The following is a 25,129-nucleotide window of genomic DNA, read 5'->3' on the forward strand; positions in this document are numbered from 1 at the left end:
CCAAAATACCTGCCCTGTGTCTTATGTCTATGAATACTGTTAATTGTGATCTGGTAAAGGTCATTCATAAGCAATGATGTTTCATACGATACGACGAATAAAATAAAATAAATGGTTTCATGGATGAAATGAATAAAAGAGGCAAACTAGCTTTGTAGTAAACATGATGGGGCTAGCATGGACTCAGAATTGAACAGAATAAGGCAATGCATTGCTTGGTAAGGAACAGAAAGGATGTGCTAGTGTTAGCTCTCTGTCTCTCTCTCTCTCTCTCTCTCTCTCCTCTTTTCTCTCTCCTCCTTTCTCTGCAGCAGTGTGGTGCAGCTGGAGAGGGGGAGGGGAAGGATGCAGAGAAATAAATGACATCAGGAAGGCTGCACAAGGGAAAGGGACTGACTCAAAGCAAGAGTGTCTTCTGCGCTAGACTGAGCAGTTAAACTAGCAGACTTACACAGTAACACTTGTGCAGTAACACTGTATGCAATAACGCACCATAACCATATGGTATATGTTCACATAGGTCACCTCCCTATAATGGTAAAGGATAATATATAATGGTCAGAAATGGAATGTTAAATATAATAATTTGATAAAAACCCAAGCCATAATGTTTGTGAGCCTGATTTGACACTGGTGGAATAGTATGGAACAGATTGAGAGAATCACTTGCTTTCTGATTGCAGCAAAATCAAGGACAATTAGTGCACACACAAACACACACACACACACACACACACACACACACACACACACACACACAGACACACACACACACACACACACACTCTCTCTGTTACAGAGGATAATGAGTTCACAAAGTATTGCCTATTCCCTGATTTGTATCGGTCTATCATCATGTGTGTGTGCATGTATGTGCATCTTTGCCTCGCAGTCCCACTGCTCTAAATAATCCCTGGTGTAATCCTTTCCGAAAGGATCAGACTGGACAGACTTCCACACTCCCACTTCTACTGAAACCAACCTATACACAACAAACAAAGGCATCTGCTTTATATTCAAAAGTTCTCAATATTTTCTATTTTTTGAAAGCCTCACTTAACATTACTACCTCTGATGGGAACAATTTAAATTAGCTCCCAAACTACTACTACAACAAACCCCAAAAACCAACTCTAGAAAGGATATGTTCAGACCTAGTTACCTTACATAACCCTTCAACACATTAGCATTCCCACAATCAAAGGAACGCCACTGGCAATCTCAACCACAAGCTCTAAAGATGGGCTCATAAAGGAACCAAGAAAACATAAAGGAAAAGGAAAAAAGCATTATATTGAGATGGAGAGAAGGACTACAATTTTAGAATGACTCAGGGTGACCCTGGACTTTCTTGTATGTGGAAAAACGAGGACCAGCTGCTGGCAGAGAAGACTTCCTCACAGGGAAGCGCATTGGAACAGTTAAAAAAAAAATGCATAATGCAAGGCTTAGGAGACCCTGACTATAGATGTTCATGACAAGCCAGGTAACGTAGCACTACATAGCCTATAACATCAACTTGTATTGTTTGATGTCTGTAACTCATAATTAGGTGCACATCCACATGAGCTCAAGATGAAATTGTGAGGATGCTTAGTGTCATTAGCTACTGAAACATAAATGATGAGTAGAAACACAGCGACAATGTAAAGCTCAACAAGGCTCAGCTGGGGAAGACAGTGGAACTGCCACAGTACTGGAATCACAGCTCTACAGACCTCAATATGTGTCCCCTACTCCATTTAGCCCACGACGTTGTTGACAGTATTAGGTGCATATGCACGCGCATCTGTGTATTTGTTCAAAGCTACATAATGGACATCCCGGTCAAAACACACACAAAGACTGGTAGACAAACTTTCACTGAAGATGGCTGTAAAAAGGCTTTAGGACAAACATGTGGGACCTGTTGATCTTTTAAACTTTTGACCTGTGGCACATCAATTAACGCGCAAAAAGTTAACTTGAAAATAATTGCTAGATTGATTCCATCTGCATCCTGGAGCAAGCCATTGCATTTTGAGTTATATAATGAGTGATGTTGCTTCTAGTGTTTATAAGCAAACATGAGACGTGGACACATGGTCTGAATTAAAACTAGAAAACAGGATGAAACCTTTAGATGACTATGAACTTTGACCCCCTGTGGGGACACGTTTTAACCACAAGGGTTTACAATCCTCAGTAAAACCCTTCCCAAGCTAACAAATCATGGGAACCTGCGACCTAATGATTGGAGCGCAGTCACAACAGGTAAAGCACACACATGTGCGGCATTAGTGTCGTTAAAACCGAACTCTCCAGGGGCTTCACAGTACGTCTCACTTCCTGCCCTCTGGTGAATGTTTACGAGTGCCCCGCCCACCACTGTTCCCTCATGGCAAAATAAAGTTATAAACAATCACAATCCCACGGATAAAACACACAAACAGACACACACACACACACACACACACACACACACACACACACGCACATGGACACGCAGTAAATGCATTTCATAGTACAGTCCATGTGCTTCTCAAGGCACATGCCATTCTGATATTGTCAATTAGCTTAAAACACAGTCAAATACAATACCCTCCTTGTTTCAAGCCACACAAGGAAGCACCATTGTTACTGGAGGCATTTGCTAGCATTGGCAAGTGTCACACTCCACTTGAGTAGTCTGGTATATATAAACACATCTAGGATACAACAGCAGAAACCTATTTCAAACCAGGACGTGTTACATGAAGGGAATGAGGGCGGGGTGTATGCAGCACCATTCAGAGTCACTGTCATCAAGGGCTTCTGTCTTACATGCAGCTAGACGGCAATATACTCTGGTCTAATTCTGGACTGACTGCTATGAGCCCGATCTTCACTGTATTATCACCCTGTCCCAGTTCCTTACGCAACTGTACAGCAGGGCCTTCTTTCTCTAATCTCATTCCCTCTCTTTTCATCCCTCCTTCACACCACAAATACATCTTGTTATGGACCTTGCTGTCAGTCCCAAGCACCCATGCTCCTTACCCTGCTACACACATGACACCCCCATGCATACCCCCCCCCCCCCCCCCTCACACACACACTCTCTCCTATTTCCTCTCCACTCCTTATAGCAGACAAAGGGAGAGAGAGGCTAAACAAAATGGCTCCCTAGCATCACCAAACGTGGATGCCGCTCTGGGGATGGTGGAGGCTGAACCAGCTACAGCGTGTCTCTCTTCCCCTCCCCCTCCTGCTTCTCTTCTCTCTGCCTCTCTGCAACAACTCCCTCCAACCCTCCCCCTTTCGCAGGCTCTCCATCACGTCTGCCCACGTTCTCTCCCTAGCCTCACCCTTGCATCGTGTTTACAGCCTTCCTCCAGCTTCCATCTGTTCTATTCAATCTATATTATTACTAAAGGAGGATTTCTATAGTTCTTTTCGTTAGCCTCTGGTTCTGTCAGCGCAGTCTTCATAAAATAATAAGTATAGAAAGAGGGAAAATGGCGGCAGCATGTAAAGCAGGGAACTAGGTCATTGAATCTAAAGTGCACCGTGTGTGTGTGTGTGTGTGTGTGTGTGTGTGTGTTGTCCATGGGTACGTGGAGGAAATGTTTCACTGCAGTGATGCTTCAGCATGGCTACACGCCTCAATACAGCAGCTCGCCTCCACATTCATAACAGATCAACGTGCACAATGGTGGTCATTTAGAATGGACAGAATAAACACAATGATATCCCATAATAGACTACATCTGTTCAATGTAGAATATATACATTCTGCATTTGATATATACAGGACCAACCGAATAACACATGTGTATTTAATATGTACTGACTCAGTTCCGTATCTAAACCAAACACTGGCATTCACCCTATTAAGATGCAAGGCATTTCAAAAACGTTCAAACATTGTTTAACTAACGTCAGGATACAACCAGGTAGTCACCACAGCTCTGTATGCTTTTAAAGTAACTGAGCAAGAACAACAAAGAAAAAGCTGAACAAAACATAGTTCTCTATTCTGGTATCTTCCTGTTTGTATTGCTGCTGGCTTTGAAAATGTTTAAGTGGCCTAAAGGACTCCTAATCACTCTGACCACTACAAACAATGCCATTGGCTAAATAACTGTGGAGACATCTGTGAGGTCTCACCTCTGTTATCAAATCCATGGAGTGCGTTGTAGACCTGGACATAGTCTGAGGGACATCGTGGTCCCGGTTCAAGGTGCTCTGACTGAAGGGCCGGGCACACTCGGTCAGCTGACTCTTGCGAGAGTCAGTCGTTCCACAAACTTCGTAATTGAACGTGTGCTTCAAGGTACCGGTCCCTACGTCAGCATAGAGAGGCGGGTAATACGGAATAACCGGAAGATTTACACCTGATTTGTAAAGGTGACGCTCAAGCCTCCATCTATAGATTTTCACTGATATAATGACCACTAAACACGTGATGAAGAGAAAGGAAACTACAGCCAAAGCCAAGACCAAGTAAAAAGTCAGGTTGTCATTGTACTCCTTGTCGTGTGTAAAGTCAGTGAACTCCGAGAGCACTTCAGGGAAGCTGTCCGCCACCGCCACGTTAACAATGACTGTAGCTGAACGAGAGGGCTGTCCGTTGTCCTCCACTATAACAGTCAGTCTTTGTTTCACAGCATCTTTATCAGTGACTTGGCGGATAGTTCTTATTTCACCGTTCTGTAAGCCCACTTCAAACAGCGCCCTGTCTGTGGCTTTCTGTAGTTTATAGGAGAGCCAGGCATTCTGTCCAGAGTCCACATCAACAGCCACCACTTTAGTGACCAGATAGCCCACATCTGCTGAACGAGGCACCATTTCAGCCACCAGAGAACCACCAGTCTGGACTGGATACAGAACCTGAGGGGCGTTGTCGTTCTGGTCCTGGATCAGTATTTTCACACTTACATTACTACTGAGGGGGGGAGAGCCTCCATCTTGTGCTTTAACACTAACTGTAAACTCCTTTCTTTGCTCAAAGTCAAAGGATCGCACGGCCATTATCTCCCCACTTTCTGCATTCATTGAAAAGTAAGCTGATGTCAACATTTCATTAACCCGGTTATCATTAAGGAAATATGAAATGCGTGCATTGTTTCCAAAATCATTGTCATTGGCCTTGACAGAGAGCACTGACTTCCCTGGCAAGTTATTTTCACTGATGTATGCAATAAACGACTGCTGTGAGAACACTGGGGTGTTGTCATTGACGTCTGATATTTTCAGAGTAATTGTCTTGCTGACAGAGAAAGGGGGGGATCCGTCATCAGTGGCCGTCAATGTTATGTTATACTCTGGCACTAGTTCACGGTCCAAAGCATCGTCAGTCACCAAACTATAGAAATTAGATGAGGCCGACTTGATTTTGAAAGGTAAATCGGGGCTGATGAAACACTTAACCTGACCATTTTTACCTGAGTCTAAATCTTTGATATTGAACATTGCTATGACTGTCTCTGGCACAGAATCTTCCGGTATGGGATTTGAGAATGATATGATATTAATAACTGGCGCATTGTCGTTGACATCAATTACATCAATCAGTATCTTGCTTGTATCTGTTAATCCACCTTTATCTTTTGCTTCTACATCAATTTCATAATGTTTAGCTTTTTCATAATCTAATACCCCATACATAGTCACTTCCCCAGTATTGGTGTCTATATTAAATAGAGACAATGCACTGTTGGTATTTTGAGAGAAAGAATAGACGATTTCTCCATTTGTCCCTTGATCTATATCAGTTGCGCTGACTTTCAGAATTACACTCTCTTTCAACGCATTTTCTGGGACATTTACCCTGAAAATGGGTTGACTGAAAACAGGAGCATTATCATTTGCGTCCATAACAATAACGTTAATTTTAACCGATCCCGATCTTTGAGGATTTCCACCATCAAATGCCGTCAATATTAATTTATGCTCGTCTTTTTTTTCCCTGTCCAGCGACGTCTCCAGAACCATTTCCACATATTTTGTACCATCGGGACGAGAAAGTATGTTCAATTTAAAATGATCCGTAGGAGTTAATTTGTATGTTTGAAGCGTGTTCAATGACACATCAGGATCTATTGCACTATCAAGCGAAAAACGAGATCCCTTCACAGCCATTTCGCTGATCTGAAAACTCATCTCTTTCTTAGCGAAAGCAGGGGCGTTATCATTTATATCAATAATTTCCACATCTATACGATGCAGCTCCATTGGGTTATCTAATATAATCTGAAAATGTAAAGAACAGGGAGACAATTGACCGCACAGGACTTCTCTGTCTATTCTCTTGGCGACAACTAACGTCCCCTTGTCCGAATTCAGCCCGATGTACTCACTATCATCCTCGGTAAATATACGGGCACGACCGGATTTCAGTCTATTAACATCCAAACCGAGGTCCACAACGATGCTCCCCACGACGGAACCCGTCGCCATTTCCTCGGGAATTGAGTAACGGACCTGCCCGAGCGATACATCAGCAATAAAAAGGAAAAGGAACAGCGGAAAGGCAACCCCTTGTAATCCACGACAATGAAGATTCATCCTTTTAAAATCCAAGTGAAAGCTGAAGTTAGGAGATCAAAAATAGCCAATCACACAACGAGAAATGGTTAAGAGTTATTCAAAAACAGTTCCTTTGTCAGTGTAATGAGTGATAGTAGTCGGCCTACAGTGTTTCGATCTGTGAGATAAAAGGGGGTCTGACGAAAGTGATACCACCATCTTCTAACTAATACACAGCGGCACCTAGGGACGTAAAGTAATACTGCAACAATCAACCACAAATAACATATATACAGAGAAGACATAATGATAGCGATAAAATGCACATCTTTGTACTGTCCAAGGTGCTGAAATGTTTGAATGCCTATGTGGTTTTTGAACAGGTATAGGAGGGTTTCACGTGATATCAGAGTGATTCCCAGCCTTATCCCTGCTATAATAAGAATATAAACTGGTTGCTTTGTAATTCTACAGTTTTTCAAAAATAAGTACAGAGATGGCGGCTTGGAAACAGAGCACATCATTGAAACCTTCCTATACACTTTCTGTGTCTATTTTGAAATATCTAACCTCAAGTGGAGAGTCTGGTTCGTCCAGGATGCTCTTTTCACTCTGTATTCGCTGCATGGTCCCTGTAGAACTGGGGTCCATTATCAGAACGTTCTGACTACCAGCGTTGCCAAACTTACAGTCACTCTTTCTGGAGTCAGTGGTCCTGCACACCTCGTAATTGTACACATGCTGGAGAGTCCCTGTCCCCAAAGTGTCTGAGTAACGGGGTGGATAATATGGAATCACCGGGAGATTGGAATGATACAGGATACGAGACTGTCTCCATCTGTAGATTTTCACTGATATGATCACCACTAAACACGTGATGAAGAGAAAGGAAACTACAGCCAAAGCCAAGACTAAGTAAAAAGTCAGGTTATCATTGTACTCCTTTTCGTGTGTAAAGTCAGTGAACTCCGAGAGCACTTCAGGGAAGCTGTCCGCCACCGCCACGTTAACAATGACTGTAGCTGAACGAGAGGGCTGTCCGTTGTCCTCCACTATAACAGTCAGTCTTTGTTTCACTGCATCTTTATCGGTGACTTGGCGTATAGTTCTTATTTCTCCATTCTGTAAGCCCACTTCAAACAGCGCCCTGTCTGTGGCTTTCTGTAGTTTATAGGAGAGCCAGGCATTCTGTCCAGAGTCCACATCAACAGCCACCACTTTAGTGACCAGATAGCCCACATCTGCTGAACGAGGCACCATTTCAGCCACCAGAGAACCACCAGTCTGGACTGGATACAGAACCTGAGGGGCATTGTCGTTCTGGTCCTGGATCAGTATTTTCACACTCACGTTACTACTGAGGGGAGGAGAGCCTCCATCTTGAGCTTTAACACGGAACTGAAAATCTTTAATCTGCTCGTAGTCAAAAGAGCGGACTGCATGTATAACTCCACTGTCAGCACTAACAGACACATAAGAGGAGACGGGCACACCATTTAAAGAGGAGTCCTCTAGTATATAAGAGACGCGGGCGTTCTGGTTCCAGTCTGCGTCTTTTGCGTTCAGTGTGAATATAGAGACACCTTGGACGTTGTTTTCTACTATGTGTCCTTCATATGATTTTTTTAGAAAGACAGGCGCGTTATCATTCACGTCTAGGATCTGAAGGGCGATTGTGACGCTGCTGGAAAGCGAAGGCACTCCCTCATCAGAACACGTCACACTGATATTATAACCGGACTCCTTCTCTCTGTCTAAATCACTGTCAGTCACTAAGCTGAAGAAGTTGTTAGATGTCGACCTCAATGCAAAAGGAATGTCATCGTTAATGGAGCATTTCACTTTTCCATTTTCACCAGAATCTGCATCTTGTATATTGATCATGGTTACGACTGTGTTAGGTTTAGCGTCTTCTGATATAACATTGGATTTAGACATAATGTGAATATCAGGTGTGTTGTCGTTCACATCAATGACGTCTACGATTAACGTACAAGAGTCTACCAGCCCTCCCTCATCACTAGCGCGTATATTTATCTCAAATGTTTGAGATTTTTCGTAGTCAATATTGCCGTTCAATGTCGCATCACCATTTTCTTCATTTACTTCAAATTGTCCTAATGTGTTACCTGACATGCTTGAAACCGAGTACGTTATTTTTCCATTTTCTCCGTCGTCTGCATCAGTCGCAGTAACCGTAGTAACAATGGTGCCTAACGGAGCGCCTTCTTTAATAGATGCTTTGTAAACAGACTGGGTGAAAACGGGAGCGTTATCATTGACGTCTAAAACCGAGATCAGGATCTGAATTGTTCCAGACATCTGCGGCTCTCCGCCATCGACTGCCGTTAACACTAAAGAGAGGTGTTCATGTTGTTCTCTATCGAGAGGTTTCTCTAAAACCATTTCGATGAATTTTATATTGCCATCTTGGCTGTTTAATTTCAGAGCGAAGTTATCTGTTGGTTTTAGGACATATGTTTTTAAGCCATTCGTCCCGACGTCAGGATCTTTTGCCATGTCTAATATGAATTTAGCTCCAATTACAGCAGACTCACTGATTTTAAACTTCGCGTCGGTTTTTTGAAAGAATGGGGCGTTGTCATTAACATCTGTAATCTCGATGCTTATACTGTAGAATTCCATCGGGTTTTCTAATATGATCTGAAAATGGAGCGTACAAGGCGTCGTTTGTCCGCAGATGGCCTCTCTGTCTATTCTGTCTTTGATAACGAGGACTCCTCTTTCCCTGTTCAGCTCGACATATTCGATGCTTTCACGTGTAAAAATACGGGCTTTACCTGACTTCAGTCTTTTCACATCCAAACCTAAATCCTGTGCTATATTACCAACTACAGAGCCTTTCGCCATCTCTTCAGGTATGGTGTAGCTGACCTGCCCGAGCACCGAGCTGAGACAGAAGATCCAGATAAATAGAAGCCATCCGACGTAGTGTCCCATTGTTCTTTCCCCAGTCGCGATGTATTCTCAATGAAAACGTAAAGATCCCTTTTAGTCTTTGATATTCCACAAAAGATCAGCCAATACACGTCGACAACAGCTTACATGTTGAAAGAAAGAATTAAAGAGTGATCCTGCTTCACGGTGTTTCGTGTCCTTGTAAAATTCAATGCGCTCGTCCATAGACGGGAAAATAATAAAACCGATATGGTGGAAGCTGGGAGATAGTGCAAAAGATGGCCTTTAACTGGGACATTCTAGCCTATAGCGGCCCTTAGAGTCCAGAAGGCAAAATTACAATTAATATAAATCAAACAATTGATAGATTGGACTGGTAATAGGCTAACGATATACAGCGCCTTGCAAAAGTATTCACCCCCCTTGGCTTTTTACCTATTTTGTTACATGACAGCCTTTAGTTCAATATTTTTTTAATCTGAATTTTATGTGATGGATCAGAAGACAATAGTCTAAGTTGAAGTGAAATGAGAAAAAAATATATATAAAACTATTTTTTAGAAATAAAAAACTGAAATTTGGCATGTGCATTTGTATTCACCCCGTTTGTTACGACGCCCATAAAAAGCTCTGGTGCAACCAATTACCTTCAGAAGTCACATAATTAGTGAAATGATGTCTACCTGTGTGCAATCTAAGTGTCACATGATCTGTCAGTACATATACACACATTTTCTGAGAGGCCCCAGAGGCTGCAACACCTAAACAAGAGGCACCACTAACCAAACACTGCCATGAAGACCAAGGAACTCTCCAAACAAGTCAGGGACAATGTTGTGGAGAAGTACAAGTCAGGGTTAGGTTATAAAAAAATATCCAAATCTTTGATGATCCCCAGGAGCACCATCAAATCTATCATAACCAAATGGAAAGAACATGGCACAACAGCAAACCTGCCAAGAGACGGCCGCCCACCAAAACTCACGGACAGGGCAAGGAGGGCATTAATAAGAGAGGCAGCACAGAGACCTAACGTAACCCTGGAGGAGCTGCAGAGTTCCACAGCAGAGACTGGAGTATCTGTACATAGGACGACAATAAGCCATACACTCCACAGAGTTGGGCTTTATGGCAGAGTGGCCAGAAGAAAGCCATTACATTCAGCAAAAAACAAAATGGCACGTTTTGAGTTTGTGAAAAGGCATGTGGGAGACTCCCAAAATGTATGGAGGAAGGTGCTCTGGTCTGATGAGACTAAAATTGAACTGTTTGGCCATCAAAGAAAACGCTATGTCTGGTGCAAACCCAACACATCGCATCACCCAAAGAACACCATCCCCACAGTGAAACATGGTGGTGGCAGCATCATGCTGTGGGGATGTTTTTCAGCAGCCGGGACTGGGAAACTGGTCAGAGTTGAGGGAAAGATGGATGGTTCTAAATACAGGGATGTTCTTGAGCAAAACCTGTACCACTCTGTGCGTGATTTGAGGCTAGGACGGAGGTTAACCTTCCAGCAGGACAATGACCCCAAACACACTGCAAAAGCAACACTTGAGTGGTTTAAGGGGAAACATGTAAATGTGTTGGAATGGCCTAATGAAAGCCCAGACCTCAATCCAATAGAAAATCTGTGGTCAGACTTAAAGATTGCTGTTCACAAGCGCAAACCATCCAACTTGAAGGAGCTGGAGCAGTTTTGCAAGGAGGAATGGGCAAAAATCCCAGTGGTAAGATGTGGCAAGCTCATAGAGACTTATCCAAAGCGACTTGGAGCTGTGATCGCCGCAAAAGGTGGCTCTACAAAGTATTGACTTTAGGGGGGTGAATAGTTATGCACATTGACTTTTTCTGTCATTTTGTCCTATTTGTTGTTTGCTTCACAATAATAAAAAAAAAACATCTTCAAAGTTGTAGGCATGTTCTGTAAATTAAATTATGCAAATCCTCAAACAATCCATGTTAATTCCAGGTTGTGAGGCAACAAAACACGAGAAATGCCAAGGGGGGTGAATACTTTTCAAAGGCACTGTATGTGATATAAATGATGACAAGGCAGAGACAATTGTGGAGTAAACTGGACTTTTCACATGTTACAAAGAACTGAATTGATTAAAAAACCTTAAATATACGTTGGGATGATGTGAAGGACGAATTCAGTATTTGAAAAGCCCTTCAGCTGAAAGAATAAAAAAATAAGGAAGTTAGAAATAGCTTTTCGATTCATGAAGTCAAAACAGCAGCTGTCCATGGTGCTAGACGTGAGTACAATTATTAACTCATACAAAATACTGCATTCTGTCAGTGATTTCTAACCTCAAGTGGAGAGTCTGGTTCATCCAGGATGCTCTTTTCACTCTGGATTCGCTGCATGGTCCCTGTAGAACTGGGGTCCATTATCAGAACGTTCTGACTACCAGCGTTGCCAAACTTACAGTCACTCTTTCTGGAGTCAGTGGTCCTGCACACCTCGTAATTGTACACGTGCTGGAGAGTCCCTGTCCCCAAAGTGTCTGAGTAACGGGGTGGATAATATGGAATCACAGGGAGATTGGAATGATACAGGATACGAGACTGTCTCCATCTGTAGATTTTCACTGATATGATCACCACTAAACACGTGATGAAGAGAAAGGAAACTACAGCCAAAGCCAAGACCAAGTAAAAAGTCAGGTTGTCATTGTACTCCTTGTCGTGTGTAAAGTCAGTGAACTCCGAGAGCACTTCAGGGAAGCTGTCCGCCACCGCCACGTTAACAATGACTGTAGCTGAACGAGGGGGCTGTCCGTTGTCCTCCACTATAACAGTCAGTCTTTGTTTCACTGCATCTTTATCAGTGACTTGGCGGATAGTTCTTATTTCTCCATTCTGTAAGCCCACTTCAAACAGCGCCCTGTCTGTGGCTTTCTGTAGTTTATAGGAGAGCCAGGCATTCTGTCCAGAGTCCACATCAACAGCCACCACTTTAGTGACCAGATAGCCCACATCTGCTGAACGAGGCACCATTTCAGCGACCAGAGAACCACCAGTCTGGACTGGATACAGAACCTGAGGGGCGTTGTCATTCTGGTCCTGGATCAGTATTTTCACACTCACATTACTACTGAGGGGAGGAGAGCCTCCATCTTGAGCTTTAACATGGAACTGAAAATCTTTAATCTGCTCGTAGTCAAAAGAGCGAACTGCATGTATAACTCCACTGTCAGCACTAACAGACACATAAGAAGAGACGGGCACGCCGTTTAAAGAGGAGTCCTCTAATATATAAGAGACACGGGCGTTCTGGTTCCAGTCTGCGTCTCTTGCGTTCAGTGTGAATATAGAGACACCTTGTACGTTGTTTTCTACGATGTTTCCTTCGTATGATTTTTTTAGAAAGACAGGCGCGTTATCATTCACGTCTAGGATCTGAAGGGCGATTGTGACGCTGCTGGAAAGCGAAGGCACTCCCTCATCAGAACACGTCACACTGATATTATAACCGGACTCCTTCTCTCTGTCTAAATCACTGTCCGTCACTAAGCTGAAGAAGTTGTTAGATGTCGACCTCAAAGCAAAAGGAATGTCATCGTTAATGGAGCATTTCACTTTTCCATTTTCACTAGAATCTGCATCTTGTATATTGATCATGGTTACGACTGTGTTAGGTTTAGCGTCTTCTGATATAACATTGGATTTAGACATAATGTGAATATCAGGTGTGTTGTCGTTCACATCAATGACGTCTACGATTAACGTACAAGAGTCTACCAGCCCTCCCTCATCACTAGCGCGTATATTTATCTCAAATGTTTGAGATTTTTCGTAGTCAATATTGCCATTCAATGTCGCATCACCATTTTCTTCATTTACTTCAAATTGTCCTAATGTGTTACCTGACATACTTGAAACAGAGTACGTTATTTTACCATTTTCTCCATCGTCTGCATCAGTCGCAGTAACCGTAGTAACAATGGTGCCTAACGGAGCGCCTTCTTTAATAGACGCTTTGTAAACAGACTGGGTGAAAACGGGAGCGTTATCATTGGCGTCTAAAACCGAGATCAGGATCTGCATTGTTCCAGACATCTGCGGCTCTCCACCATCGACTGCCGTTAACACTAAAGAGAGGTGTTCATGTTGTTCTCTATCGAGAGGTTTCTCTAAAACCATTTCGATGAATTTTATATTGCCATCTTGACTGTTTAATTTCAGAGCGAAGTTATCTGTTGGTTTTAGGACATATGTTTTTAAGCCATTCGTCCCGACGTCAGGATCTTTTGCCATGTCTAATATGAATTTAGCTCCAATTACAGCAGACTCACTGATTTTAAACTTCGCGTCGGTTTTTTGAAAGAATGGGGCGTTGTCATTAACATCTGTAATCTCGATGCTTATACTGTAGAATTCCATCGGGTTTTCTAATATGATCTGAAAATGGAGCGTACAAGGCGTCGTTTGTCCGCAGATGGCCTCTCTGTCTATTCTGTCTTTGATAACGAGGACTCCTCTTTCCCTGTTCAGCTCGACATATTCGATGCTTTCACGTGTAAAAATACGGGCTTTACCTGACTTCAGTCTTTTCACATCCAAACCTAAATCCTGTGCTATATTACCAACTACAGAGCCTTTCGCCATCTCTTCAGGTATGGTGTAGCTGACCTGCCCGAGCACCGAGCTGAGACAGAAGATCCAGATAAATAGAAGCCATCCGACGTAGTGTCCCATTGTTCTTTCCCCAGTGTCGTTGTATTCTCAATGAAAACGTAAAGATCCCTTTTAGTCTTTGATATTCCACAAAAGATCAGCCAATACACGTCGACAACAGCTTACATGTTGAAAGAAAGAATTAAAGAGTGATCCTGCTTCACGGTGTTTCGTGTCCTTGTAAAATGCAATGCGCTCGTCCATAGACGGGAAAATAATAAAACCGATATGGTGGAAGCTGGGAGATAGTGCAAAAGATGGCCTTTAACTGGGACATTCTAGCCTATAGCGGCCCTTAGAGTCCAGAAGGCAAAATTACAATTAATATAAATTAAACAATTGATAGATTGGACTGGTAATAGGCTAACGATATACAGCGCCTTGCAAAAGTATTCACCCCCCTTGGCTTTTTACCTATTTTGTTACATGACAGCCTTTAGTTCAATATTTTTTTAATCTGAATTTTATGTGATGGATCAGAAGACAATAGTCTAAGTTGGTGAAGTGAAATGAGAAAAATATATATATAAAACTATTTTTTAGAAATAAAAAACTGAAATTTGGCATGTGCATATGTTTTCACCCCCTTTGTTATGACGCCCATAAAAAGCTCTGGTGCAACCAATTACCTTCAGAAGTCACATAATTAGTGAAATGATGTCTACCTGTGTGCAATCTAAGTGTCACATGATCTGTCAGTACATATACACACATTTTTTGAGAGGCCCCAGAGGCTGCAACACCTAAACAAGAGGCACCACTAACCAAACACTGCCATGAAGACCAAGGGTCTATCAAAACAAGTCAGGGACAATGTTGTGGAGAAGTACAAGTCAGGGTTAGGTTATAAAAAAATATCCAAATCTTTGATGATCCCCAGGAGCACCATCAAATCTATCATAACCAAATGGAAAGAACATGGCACAACAGCAAACCTGCCAAGAGACGGCCGCCCACCAAAACTCACGGACAGGGCAAGGAGGGCATTAATAAGAGAGGCAGAACAGAGACCTAAGGTAACCCTGGAGGAGCTGCAGAGTTCCACAGCAGAGACTGGAGTATCTGTATATAGGACGACAATAAGCCATACGCTCCACAGAGTTGGGCTTTATGGCAGAGTGGCCAGAAGAAAGCCATTACATTCAGCAAAAAACAAAATGGCACGTTTTGAGTTTGTGAAAAGGCATGTGGAGTTGGGCAAGGTGCTCTGGTCTGATGAGACTAAAATTGAACTGTTTGGCCATCAAAGAAAACGCTATGTCTGGTGCAAACCCAACACATCGCATCACCCAAAGAACACCATCTCCACAGTGAAACATGGTGGTGGCAGCATCATGCTGTGGGGATGTTTTTCAGCAGCCGGGACTGGGAAACTGGTCAGAGTTGAGGGAAAGATGGATGGTTCTAAATACAGGGATGTTCTTGAGCAAAACCTGTACCACTCTGTGCGTGATTTGAGGCTAGGACGGAGGTTAACCTTCCAGCAGGACAATGACCCCAAACACACTGCAAAAGCAACACTTGAGTGGTTTAAGGGGAAACATGTAAATGTTTTGGAATGGCCTAATGAAAGCCCAGACCTCAATCCAATAGAAAATCTGTGGTCAGACTTAAAGATTGCTGTTCACAAGCGCAAACCATCCAACTTGAAGGAGCTGGAGCAGTTTTGCAAGGAGGAATGGGCAAAAATCCCAGTGGTAAGATGTGGCAAGCTCATAGAGACTTATCCAAAGCGACTTGGAGCTGTGATCGCCGCAAAAGGTGGCTCTACAAAGTATTGACTTTAGGGGGGTGAATAGTTATGAACATTGACTTTTTCTGTCATTTTGTCCTATTTGTTGTTTGCTTCACAATAATAAAAAAAAAACATCTTCAAAGTTGTAGGCATGTTCTGTAAATTAAATTATGCAAATCCTCAAACAATCCATGTTAATTCCAGGTTGTGAGGCAACAAAACACGAGAAATGCCAAGGGGGGTGAATACTTTTCAAAGGCACTGTATGTGATATAAATGATGACAAGGCAGAGACAATTGTGGAGTAAACTGGACTTTTCACATGTTACAAAGAACTGAATTGATTAAAAAACCTTAAATATACGTTGGGATGATATGAAGGACGAATTCAGTATTTGAAAAGCCCTTCAGCTGAAAGAATAAAAAAATAAGGAAGTTAGAAATAGCTTTTCGATTCATGAAGTCAAAACAGCAGCTGTCCATGGTGCTAGACGTGAGTACAATTATTAACTCATACAAAATACTGCATTCTGTCAGTGATTTCTAACCTCAAGTGGAGAGTCTGGTTCATCCAGGATGCTCTTTTCACTCTGTATTCGCTGCATGGTCCCTGTAGAACTGGGGTCCATTATCAGAACGTTCTGACTACCAGCGTTGCCAAACTTACAGTCACTCTTTCTGGAGTCAGTGGTCCTGCACACCTCGTAATTGTACACGTGCTGGAGAGTCCCTGTCCCCAAAGTGTCTGAGTAACGTGGTGGATAATATGGAATCACCGGGAGATTGGAATGATACAGGATACGAGACTGTCTCCATCTGTAGAATTTCACTGATATAATGACCACTAAACACGTAATGAAGAGAAAGGAAACCACAGCCAAAGCCAAGACTAAGTAAAAAGTCAGGTTGTCATTGTACTCCTTGTCGTGTGTAAAGTCAGTGAACTCCGAGAGCACTTCAGGGAAGCTGTCTGCCACCGCCACGTTAACAATGACTGTAGCTGAACGAGAGGGCTGTCCGTTGTCCTCCACTATAACAGTCAGTCTTTGTTTCACAGCATCTTTATCAGTGACTTGGCGGATAGTTCTTATTTCTCCATTCTGTAAGCCCACTTCAAACAGCGCCCTGTCTGTGGCTTTCTGTAGTTTATAGGAGAGCCAGGCATTCTGTCCAGAGTCCACATCAACAGCCACCACTTTAGTGACCAGATAGCCCACATCTGCTGAACGAGGCACCATTTCAGCCACCAGAGAACCGCCAGTCTGGACTGGATACAGAACCTGAGGGGCGTTGTCGTTCTGGTCCTGGATCAGTATTTTCACACTCACATTCCTACTGAGGGGAGGAGAGCCTCCATCTTGAGCTTTAACACGAAAGTGAAAATCTTTAATCTGCTCGTAGTCAAAAGAGCGGACTGCATGTATAACTCCACTGTCAGCACTAACAGACACATAAGAGGAGACGGGCACGCCGTTTAAAGAGGAGTCCTCTAGTATATAAGAGACTCGGGCGTTCTGGTTCCAGTCTGCGTCTCTTGCGTTCAGTGTGAATATAGAGACACCTTGGACATTGTTTTCTACGATATGCCCTTCGTATGATTTTTTTAGAAAGACAGGCGCGTTATCATTGACGTCTAGGATCTGAAGCGCGATTGTGACGCTGCTGGAAAGCGAAGGCACGCCCTCATCAGAACACGTCACACTGATATTATAACCGGACTCCTTCTCTCTGTCTAAATCACTGTCCGTCACTAAGCTGAAGAAGTTGTTAGATGTCGACTTCAATGCAAAAGGAATGTCGTCGTTTATGGAGCATTTCACTTTGCCATTTTCACCAGAATCTGCATCTTCTATATTGATCATGGTTACGACTGTGTTAGGTTTAGCGTCTTCTGATATTACATTGGATTTAGACATAATGTGAATATCAGGTGTGTTGTCATTCACATCAATGACATCTACAATTAATTTACAGGAGTCTACCAGCCCTCCCTCATCATTATTACTTGCGCGAATATTTATCTCAAATGTCCGCGCTTTTTCGTAGTCAATATTGCCGCTCAATGTCACAGCCCCATTTTCTTCATTTACTTTAAACATTCCTAATGTTTTACCTAATTTGCTTGAAACTGAGTACGTTATTTTACCATTATCTCCGTCGTCTGCATCAGTCGCAGCAACCGTAGTAACAATGGAGCCTAACGGAGCGCCTTCTTTAATAGACGCTTTGTAAACCGACTGGGTGAAAACGGGAGCGTTATCGTTGGCGTCCAAAACCGAGATCAGGATCTGCATTGTTCCAGACATCTGCGGCTCTCCGCCATCGACTGCCGTTAACACTAATGAGAGGTGTTCTTGTTGTTCTCTATCGAGAGGTTTTTCTAAAACCATTTCGATGAATTTTATGTCCCCTCCTTGATTGTGTAATTTAAGGGCGAAGTTGTTTGTCGGTTTCAGTATATATGTTTTTAAGCCATTTGTCCCGACGTCACGATCATTTGCCATGTCTAAAATGAATTTAGCTCCGCTTACAGCAGACTCGCTGATTTTAAGTTTCACGTCGAGTTTTTCAAATACTGGGGCGTTGTCATTTACGTCTGTAATCTCAATACTTATACTGTAGAATTCCATTGGGTTTTCTAATATGATCTGAAAATGGAGCGCACAAGGCGTCGTTTGTCCGCAGATGGCCTCTCTGTCTATCCTGTCTTTGATAACGAGGACTCCTCTTTCCCTGTTCAGCTCGACATATTCGATGCTGTCACGGGTAAAAATACGGGCTTTACCTGACTTCAGTCTCTTCACATCCAAACCTAAATCCTTTGCTATATTACCGACTACAGAGCCTTTCGCCATCTCTTCAGGTATGGTATAGCTGACCTGCCCAAGAACCGAGCTGAGACAGAAGATCCAGATAAATAGAAACCATCCGACGTAGCGTCCCATTGTTCTTTCCCCGATGGCGTTGTATTCTCAGTTAAAACGTAAAGATCCCGTTTCGTCTTTGATATTCCACAGATGATCAGCCAATACACGTCGACAACATCTGACAAGTCTAACGAAAAAAACAAAGAGCGATCCTGCTTCACGCTGTTTCGTGTCCTTGTAAAATGCAATGCGCTCGTCCATAGACGGGAAAAGAATAAAACCGATATGGTGGGAGGTACTGCAGAAGATGGACTTTTACTCAGACATTCTGGTCTATAGCGGCCCTCGGAGTCCAAAAGGCCCAATTGCAATTTGTTTAAATGAAACAATAAGTAGGTTCGACAGGTAATAAGCCTAATAAATAATGTGATATTAATAAAGACAACGTTGCTTTGGCCAAAAATATTTCGGGAGCAAACTGCACTTTTAACATATCCCAAAGACATAAATATTTTAAAAATAATTCAAAGTCGAACATATATTGGGATGAAGTGAATAATGGAATCTGTATTTGAAAGGTCTACAGCTGAAGGAAGAAAACTTTAAGCAAGTTATAAAAAGCCTATCCTTCACAACATCAACACAATAGCTGTCCATGGTGCTAGACATGAGGGAAAAGACTGATTAATACAAAATGGAACATTCTGTCAGTGATTTCTAACCTCAAGTGGAGAGTCTGGTTCATCCAGGATGCTCTTTTCATTCTGTATTCGCTGCATGGTCCCTGTAGAACTGGGGTCCATTATCAGAACGTTCTGACTACCAGCGTTGCCAAACTTACAGTCACTCTTTCTGGAGTCAGTGGTCCTGCACACCTCGTAATTGTACACGTGCTGGAGAGTCCCTGTCCCCAAAGTGTCTGGGTAACGTGGTGGATAATATGGAATCACCGGGAGATTGGAATGATCCAGGATACGAGACTGTCTCCATCTGTAGATTTTCACTGATATGATCACCACTAAACACGTGATGAAGAGAAAGGAAACTACAGCCAAAGCCAATACCAAGTAAAAAGTCAGGTCGTCATTGTACTCCTTGTCATGTGTAAAGTCAGTGAACTCCGAGAGCACTTCAGGGAAGCTGTCCGCCACCGCCACATTAACAATGACTGTAGCTGAACGAGAGGGCTGTCCGTTGTCCTCCACTATAACAGTCAGCCTTTGTTTCACAGCATCTTTATCAGTGACTTGGCGGATAGTTCTTATTTCTCCATTCTGTAAGCCCACTTCAAACAGCGCCCTGTCTGTGGCTTTCTGTAGTTTATAGGAGAGCCAAGCATTCTGTCCAGAGTCCACATCAACAGCCACCACTTTAGTGACCAGATAGCCCACATCTGCTGAACGAGGCACCATTTCAGCCACCAGAGAACCACCAGTCTGGACTGGATACAGAACCTGAGGGGCGTTGTCGTTCTGGTCCTGGATCAGTATTTTCACACTCACATTACTACTGAGGGGAGGAGAGCCTCCATCTTGAGCTTTGACACGAAACTGAAAATCTTTAATCTGCTCAAAGTCAAAAGAGCGGACTGCATGTATAACTCCACTGTCAGCACTAACAGACACATAAGAGGAGACGGGCACGCCGTTTAAAGAGGAGTCCTCTAGTATATAAGAAACACGAGCGTTCTGGTTCCAGTCTGCGTCTCTTGCATTCAGTGTGAATATAGAGACACCTTGGACGTTGTTTTCTACGATGTGTCCTTCGTATGACTTTTTTAAAAAGACAGGCGCGTTATCATTCACGTCTAGGATCTGAAGCGCGATTGTGACGCTGCTAGAAAGCGAAGGAACTCCCTCATCAGAACACGTCACACTGATATTATAACCGGACTCCTTCTCTCTGTCTAAATCACTGTCCGTCACTAAGCTGAAGAAGTTGTTAGATGTCGACTTCAATGCAAATGGAATGTCATCGTTTATGGAGCATTTCACTTTGCCATTTTCACCAGAATCTGCATCTGCTATATTGACCATGGTTACGACTGTGTTAGGTTTAGCGTCTTCTGATATTATATTGGATTTAGACATAATGTGAATATCAGGTGTGTTGTCGTTCACATCAATGACATCTACAATTAATATACAGGAGTCGACCAGACCTCCCTCATCACTAGCACGTATATTTATCTCAAATGTTCGTTCTTTTTCGTAGTCAATATTGCCACTCAATGACACATCCCCATTTTCCTCATTTACTTCAAATATTCCTAATGAATTACCTAACTTGCTTGAAACCGAGTAAGTTATTTTACCATTATCTCCGTCGTCTGCATCAGTCGCAGTGACCGCAGTAACAATGGTGCCTAACGGAGCGCCTTCTTTAATAGACGCTTTGTAAACCGACTGGGTGAAAACGGGAGCGTTATCATTGACGTCTAAAACCGAGATCAGGATCTGCATTGTTCCAGACATCTGTGGCTCTCCACCATCGACTGCCGTTAACACTAAAGAGAGGTGTTCTTGTTGTTCCCTATCAAGAGGTTTCTCTAAAATCATTTCGATGAATTTTATATCGTCTCCTTGACTGTGTAATTTAAGGGCGAAGTTATCTGTTGGTTTTAGGATGTACGTTTTTAAGCCATTTGTCACGACGTCAGGATCATTTGCCATGTCCAATATGAATTTAGCTCCACTTACAGCAGACTCACTGATTTTAAATTTCACATCGTTTTTTTCAAATACAGGAGGGTTGTCATTCACGTCTGTGATCTCAATATTTATACTGTAGAATTCCATTGGGTTTTCTAATATGATCTGAAAATGGAGCGCACAAGGCGTTGTTTGTCTGCAGACGGCCTCTCTGTCTATTCTGTCTTTGATAACGAGGACTCCTCTTTCCCTGTTCAGCTCGACATATTCGATGCTGTCACGGGTAAAAATACGGGCTTTACCTGATTTCAGTCTCTTCACATCCAAACCTAAATCCTGTGCTATATTACCGACTACAGAGCCTTTCGACATCTCTTCAGGTATGGTGTAGCTGACCTGCCCGAGCACCGAGCTGAGACAGAAGATCGAGATAAATAGAAGCCTTCCGACGTAGCGTCCCATTGTTCTTTCCCCAGTCGCGATGTATTCTCAATGAAAACGTAAATATCCTTTTTAGTCTTTGATATTCCACAAAAGATCAGCAAAAACGCGTCGACAACAGCTTACATGTTGAATGAAAGAAAAAATAGCGATCCCCTACTTCACGGTGTTTCGTGTCCTCTTAAAATGCAATGGCTCGTTCATAGACAGGAAAATAATACAACCAACATGGTGGGAGGTACTGCACTAGATGGCCTTTAACTGGGACATTCTAGTCTATAGCGGCCCTTAGAGTACAAACGGCAAAATTACAATTATTTTCAATCTTAAAAACAAACAGTAGACTGGACTGGTAATAAGTTGAAAATGAAGGTAATATAAATAATAACAACGTTGTTTTGGCAGAGGCTATTGTGGACGAGGCTGAATAATCCCATGTTACAAAGACTTCAATTCTTAAGGAAATCTTAAATATATGTTGGGATCATGTGAAACATGGAATCAGTTCTTGAAGAGTACTACAGCTGAGTAAAATAAACAGTTTGCATGTTAGAAAAAGCCTTTTGATTCATAGTCAAAACATTAGCTGTCCATGGTGCTAAACATGAGAGAAAAGACGGATTAATACAAATAGAACATTATGTCAGTGACTTCTAACCTCTAGTGGTGAGTCTGGTTCGTCCAGGATGCTCTTTTCACTCTGTATTCGCTGCATGGTCCCTGTAAAATTGGGGTCCTTTATCAGAACGTTCTGACTACCAGCGTTGCCAAACTTACAGTCACTCTTTCTGGAGTCAGTGGTCCTGCACACCTCGTAATTGTACACGTGCTGGAGAGTCCCTGTCCCCAAAGTGTCTGAGTAACGTGGTGGATAATATGGAATCACCGGGAGATTGGAATGATACAGGATACGAGACTGTCTCCATCTGTAGATTTTCACTGATATGATCACCACTAAACACGTGATGAAGAGAAAGGAAACTACAGCCAAAGCCAAGACTAAGTAAAAAGTCAGGTTGTCATTGTACTCCTTGTCGTGTGTAAAGTCAGTGAACTCCGAGAGCACTTCAGGGAAGCTGTCCGCCACCGCCACGTTAACAATGACTGTAGCTGAACGAGAGGGCTGTCCGTTGTCCTCCACTATAACAGTCAGTCTTTGTTTCACAGCATCTTTATCAGTGACTTGGCGGATAGTTCTTATTTCTCCATTCTGTAAGCCCACTTCAAACAGCGCCCTGTCTGTGGCTTTCTGTAGTTTATAGGAGAGCCAGGCATTCTGTCCAGAGTCCACATCAACAGCCACCACTTTAGTGACCAGATAGCCCACATCTGCTGAACGAGGCACCATTTCAGCCACCAGAGAACCACCAGTCTGGACTGGATACAGAACCTGAGGGGCGTTGTCGTTCTGGTCCTGGATCAGTATTTTCACACTCACGTTACTACTGAGGGGAGGAGAACCTCCATCTTGAGCTTTGACACGAAACTGAAAATATTTAATCTGCTCGTAGTCAAAAGAGCGGACTGCATGTATAACTCCACTGTCAGCACTAACAGACACATAAGAGGAGACGGGCACGCCGTTTAAAGAGGAGTCCTCTAGTATGTAAGAGACACGGGCGTTCTGGTTCCAGTCTGCGTCTCTTGTGTTCAGTGTGAATATAGAGACACCTTGGACGTTGTTTTCTACGATGTATCCTTCGTATGATTTTTTTAAAAAGACAGGCGCGTTATCATTGACGTCTAGGATCTGAAGGGCGATTGTGACGCTGCTGGAAAGCGAAGGCACTCCCTCATCAGAACACGTCACACTGATATTATAACCGGACTCCTTCTCTCTGTCTAAATCACTGTCAGTCACTAAGCTGAAGAAGTTGTTAGATGTCGACTTCAAGGCAAAAGGAATGTCATCGTTGATGGAGCATTTCACTTTTCCATTTTCACCTGAATCTGCATCTTGTATATTGATCATGGTTACGACTGTGTTAGGTTTGGCGTCTTCTGATATCACATTGGATTTAGACATAATGTGAATATCAGGTGTGTTGTCGTTCACATCAATGACGTCTACTATTAATTTACATGAATCGACCAGACCTCCCTCATCACTAGCGCGTATATTTATCTGAAATGTTCGAGCTTTTTCATAATCAACATTTCTTATCAACTTCACCTCACCGTTGTTTTCATTTACTTCAAATATTTCAAGAGTGTGATCCAACATACTTGAAACTGAGTACGTTATTTTACCATTATCGCCGTCGTCTGCGTCCGTCGCAGTGACCGTAGTAACAATGGCGCCTAACGGAGCGCCTTCTTTAATAGACGCTTTGTATAGAGACTGGGTGAAAACGGGAGCGTTATCATTGATGTCTAAAACCGAAATCAGGATCTGCATTGTTCCAGACATCTGCGGCTCTCCGCCATCGACGGCTGTTAAGACTAAAGAGAGTTGTTCGTGTTGTTCTCTATCGAGAGGTTTCTCTAAAACCATTTCGATATTGGTAATATCTCCTGCTTGACTGTGTAATTTTAGAGCAAAGTTATCTGTTGGTTTCAGGATATATGTTTGTAAGCCATTTTTCCCAACGTCAAGATCATTTGCCATGTCTAATATGAATTTTGCGCCACTTACAGCCGACTCACTTATTTTAAATGTTACCTCTCTTTTTTGAAAGACCGGGGCGTTATCATTCACATCTGTAATCTCAATACTAATACTGTAAAATTCCATCGGGTTTTCTAATATGATCTGAAAATGGAGCGCACAAGGCGTCGTTTGTCCGCAGATGGCCTCTCTGTCTAATCTGTCTTTGATAACGAGGACTCCTCTTTCCCTGTTCAGCTCGACATATTCGATGCTTTCACGGGTGAAAATACGGGCTTTACCTGACTTCAGTCTCTTCAAATCCAAACCTAAATCCTGTGCTATGTTACCGACTACAGAGCCTTTCGCCATCTCTTCAGGTATGGTGTAGCTGACCTGCCCGAGCACCGAGCTGAGACAGAAGATCCAGATAAATAGAAGCCTTCCGACGTAGCGTCCCATTGTTCCTTCCCCAGTGTCGTTGTAATCTCAAGGAAAACGTAGATATCCCGATTCGTTTTTGATATTCTACAAAAGATGAGCCACAACACGTCGACAACCGCTTACAAATTAAAGGAAAGCAACAAAGAGCGATCCTGCTTCACACTGTTTCGTGCCCTTGTAAAATGCAATGCGCTCGTCCATCGACGGGAAAATAATAAAAACGATCTGGTGGGAGGTAGACCTATTGCAGAAGATGGCCTTTAACTGGGACATTCTGGCCTATAGCGTCCCTCAGAGTCCAAATGGCAAA

General features: G+C 42.8%; 5 protein-coding genes and 1 pseudogene across 9 annotated transcripts in view; all 6 read right to left on the reverse strand.

The window, feature by feature from the left end:
• Positions 1-25,129, reverse strand: part of LOC307081264 (protocadherin gamma-C5-like) — a gene marked incomplete at its 5' end in the record, with an annotated part of 103,441 nt that overhangs the window by 48,563 nt on the left and 29,749 nt on the right. The window lies entirely within an intron of this gene.
• LOC307081529 (protocadherin gamma-A11-like) lies at positions 7,196-9,450 on the reverse strand (annotated as a pseudogene). The gene has a single exon. The product of its transcript is annotated as a protocadherin gamma-A11-like (transcript).
• LOC307081279 (protocadherin gamma-A2-like) lies at positions 11,710-14,115 on the reverse strand (the record flags this gene model as incomplete). Its single annotated transcript, XM_079744391.1, has 1 exon — positions 11,710-14,115. One exon carries the CDS (start codon positions 14,113-14,115, stop codon positions 11,710-11,712), a length of 2,406 nt encoding a protein of 801 aa, XP_079600517.1.
• Positions 16,363-18,774, reverse strand: LOC307081276 (protocadherin gamma-A2-like; the record flags this gene model as incomplete). The annotated part of the gene is made up of 1 exon (XM_079744388.1): positions 16,363-18,774. One exon carries the CDS (start codon positions 18,772-18,774, stop codon positions 16,363-16,365), a length of 2,412 nt encoding a protein of 803 aa, XP_079600514.1.
• LOC307081277 (protocadherin gamma-A2-like) lies at positions 19,404-21,809 on the reverse strand (the record flags this gene model as incomplete). The annotated part of the gene is made up of 1 exon (XM_079744389.1): positions 19,404-21,809. One exon carries the CDS (start codon positions 21,807-21,809, stop codon positions 19,404-19,406), a length of 2,406 nt encoding a protein of 801 aa, XP_079600515.1.
• Positions 22,432-24,837, reverse strand: LOC307081278 (protocadherin gamma-A2-like; the record flags this gene model as incomplete). The annotated part of the gene is made up of 1 exon (XM_079744390.1): positions 22,432-24,837. The coding sequence occupies one exon, from the start codon at positions 24,835-24,837 to the stop codon at positions 22,432-22,434; it is 2,406 nt and encodes an 801-aa protein (XP_079600516.1).

Source organism: Pollachius pollachius (genome assembly GCF_949987615.1).
Source record: "Pollachius pollachius genome assembly, chromosome: 10".
Classification (NCBI taxonomy): Eukaryota; Metazoa; Chordata; class Actinopteri; order Gadiformes; family Gadidae; genus Pollachius; species Pollachius pollachius.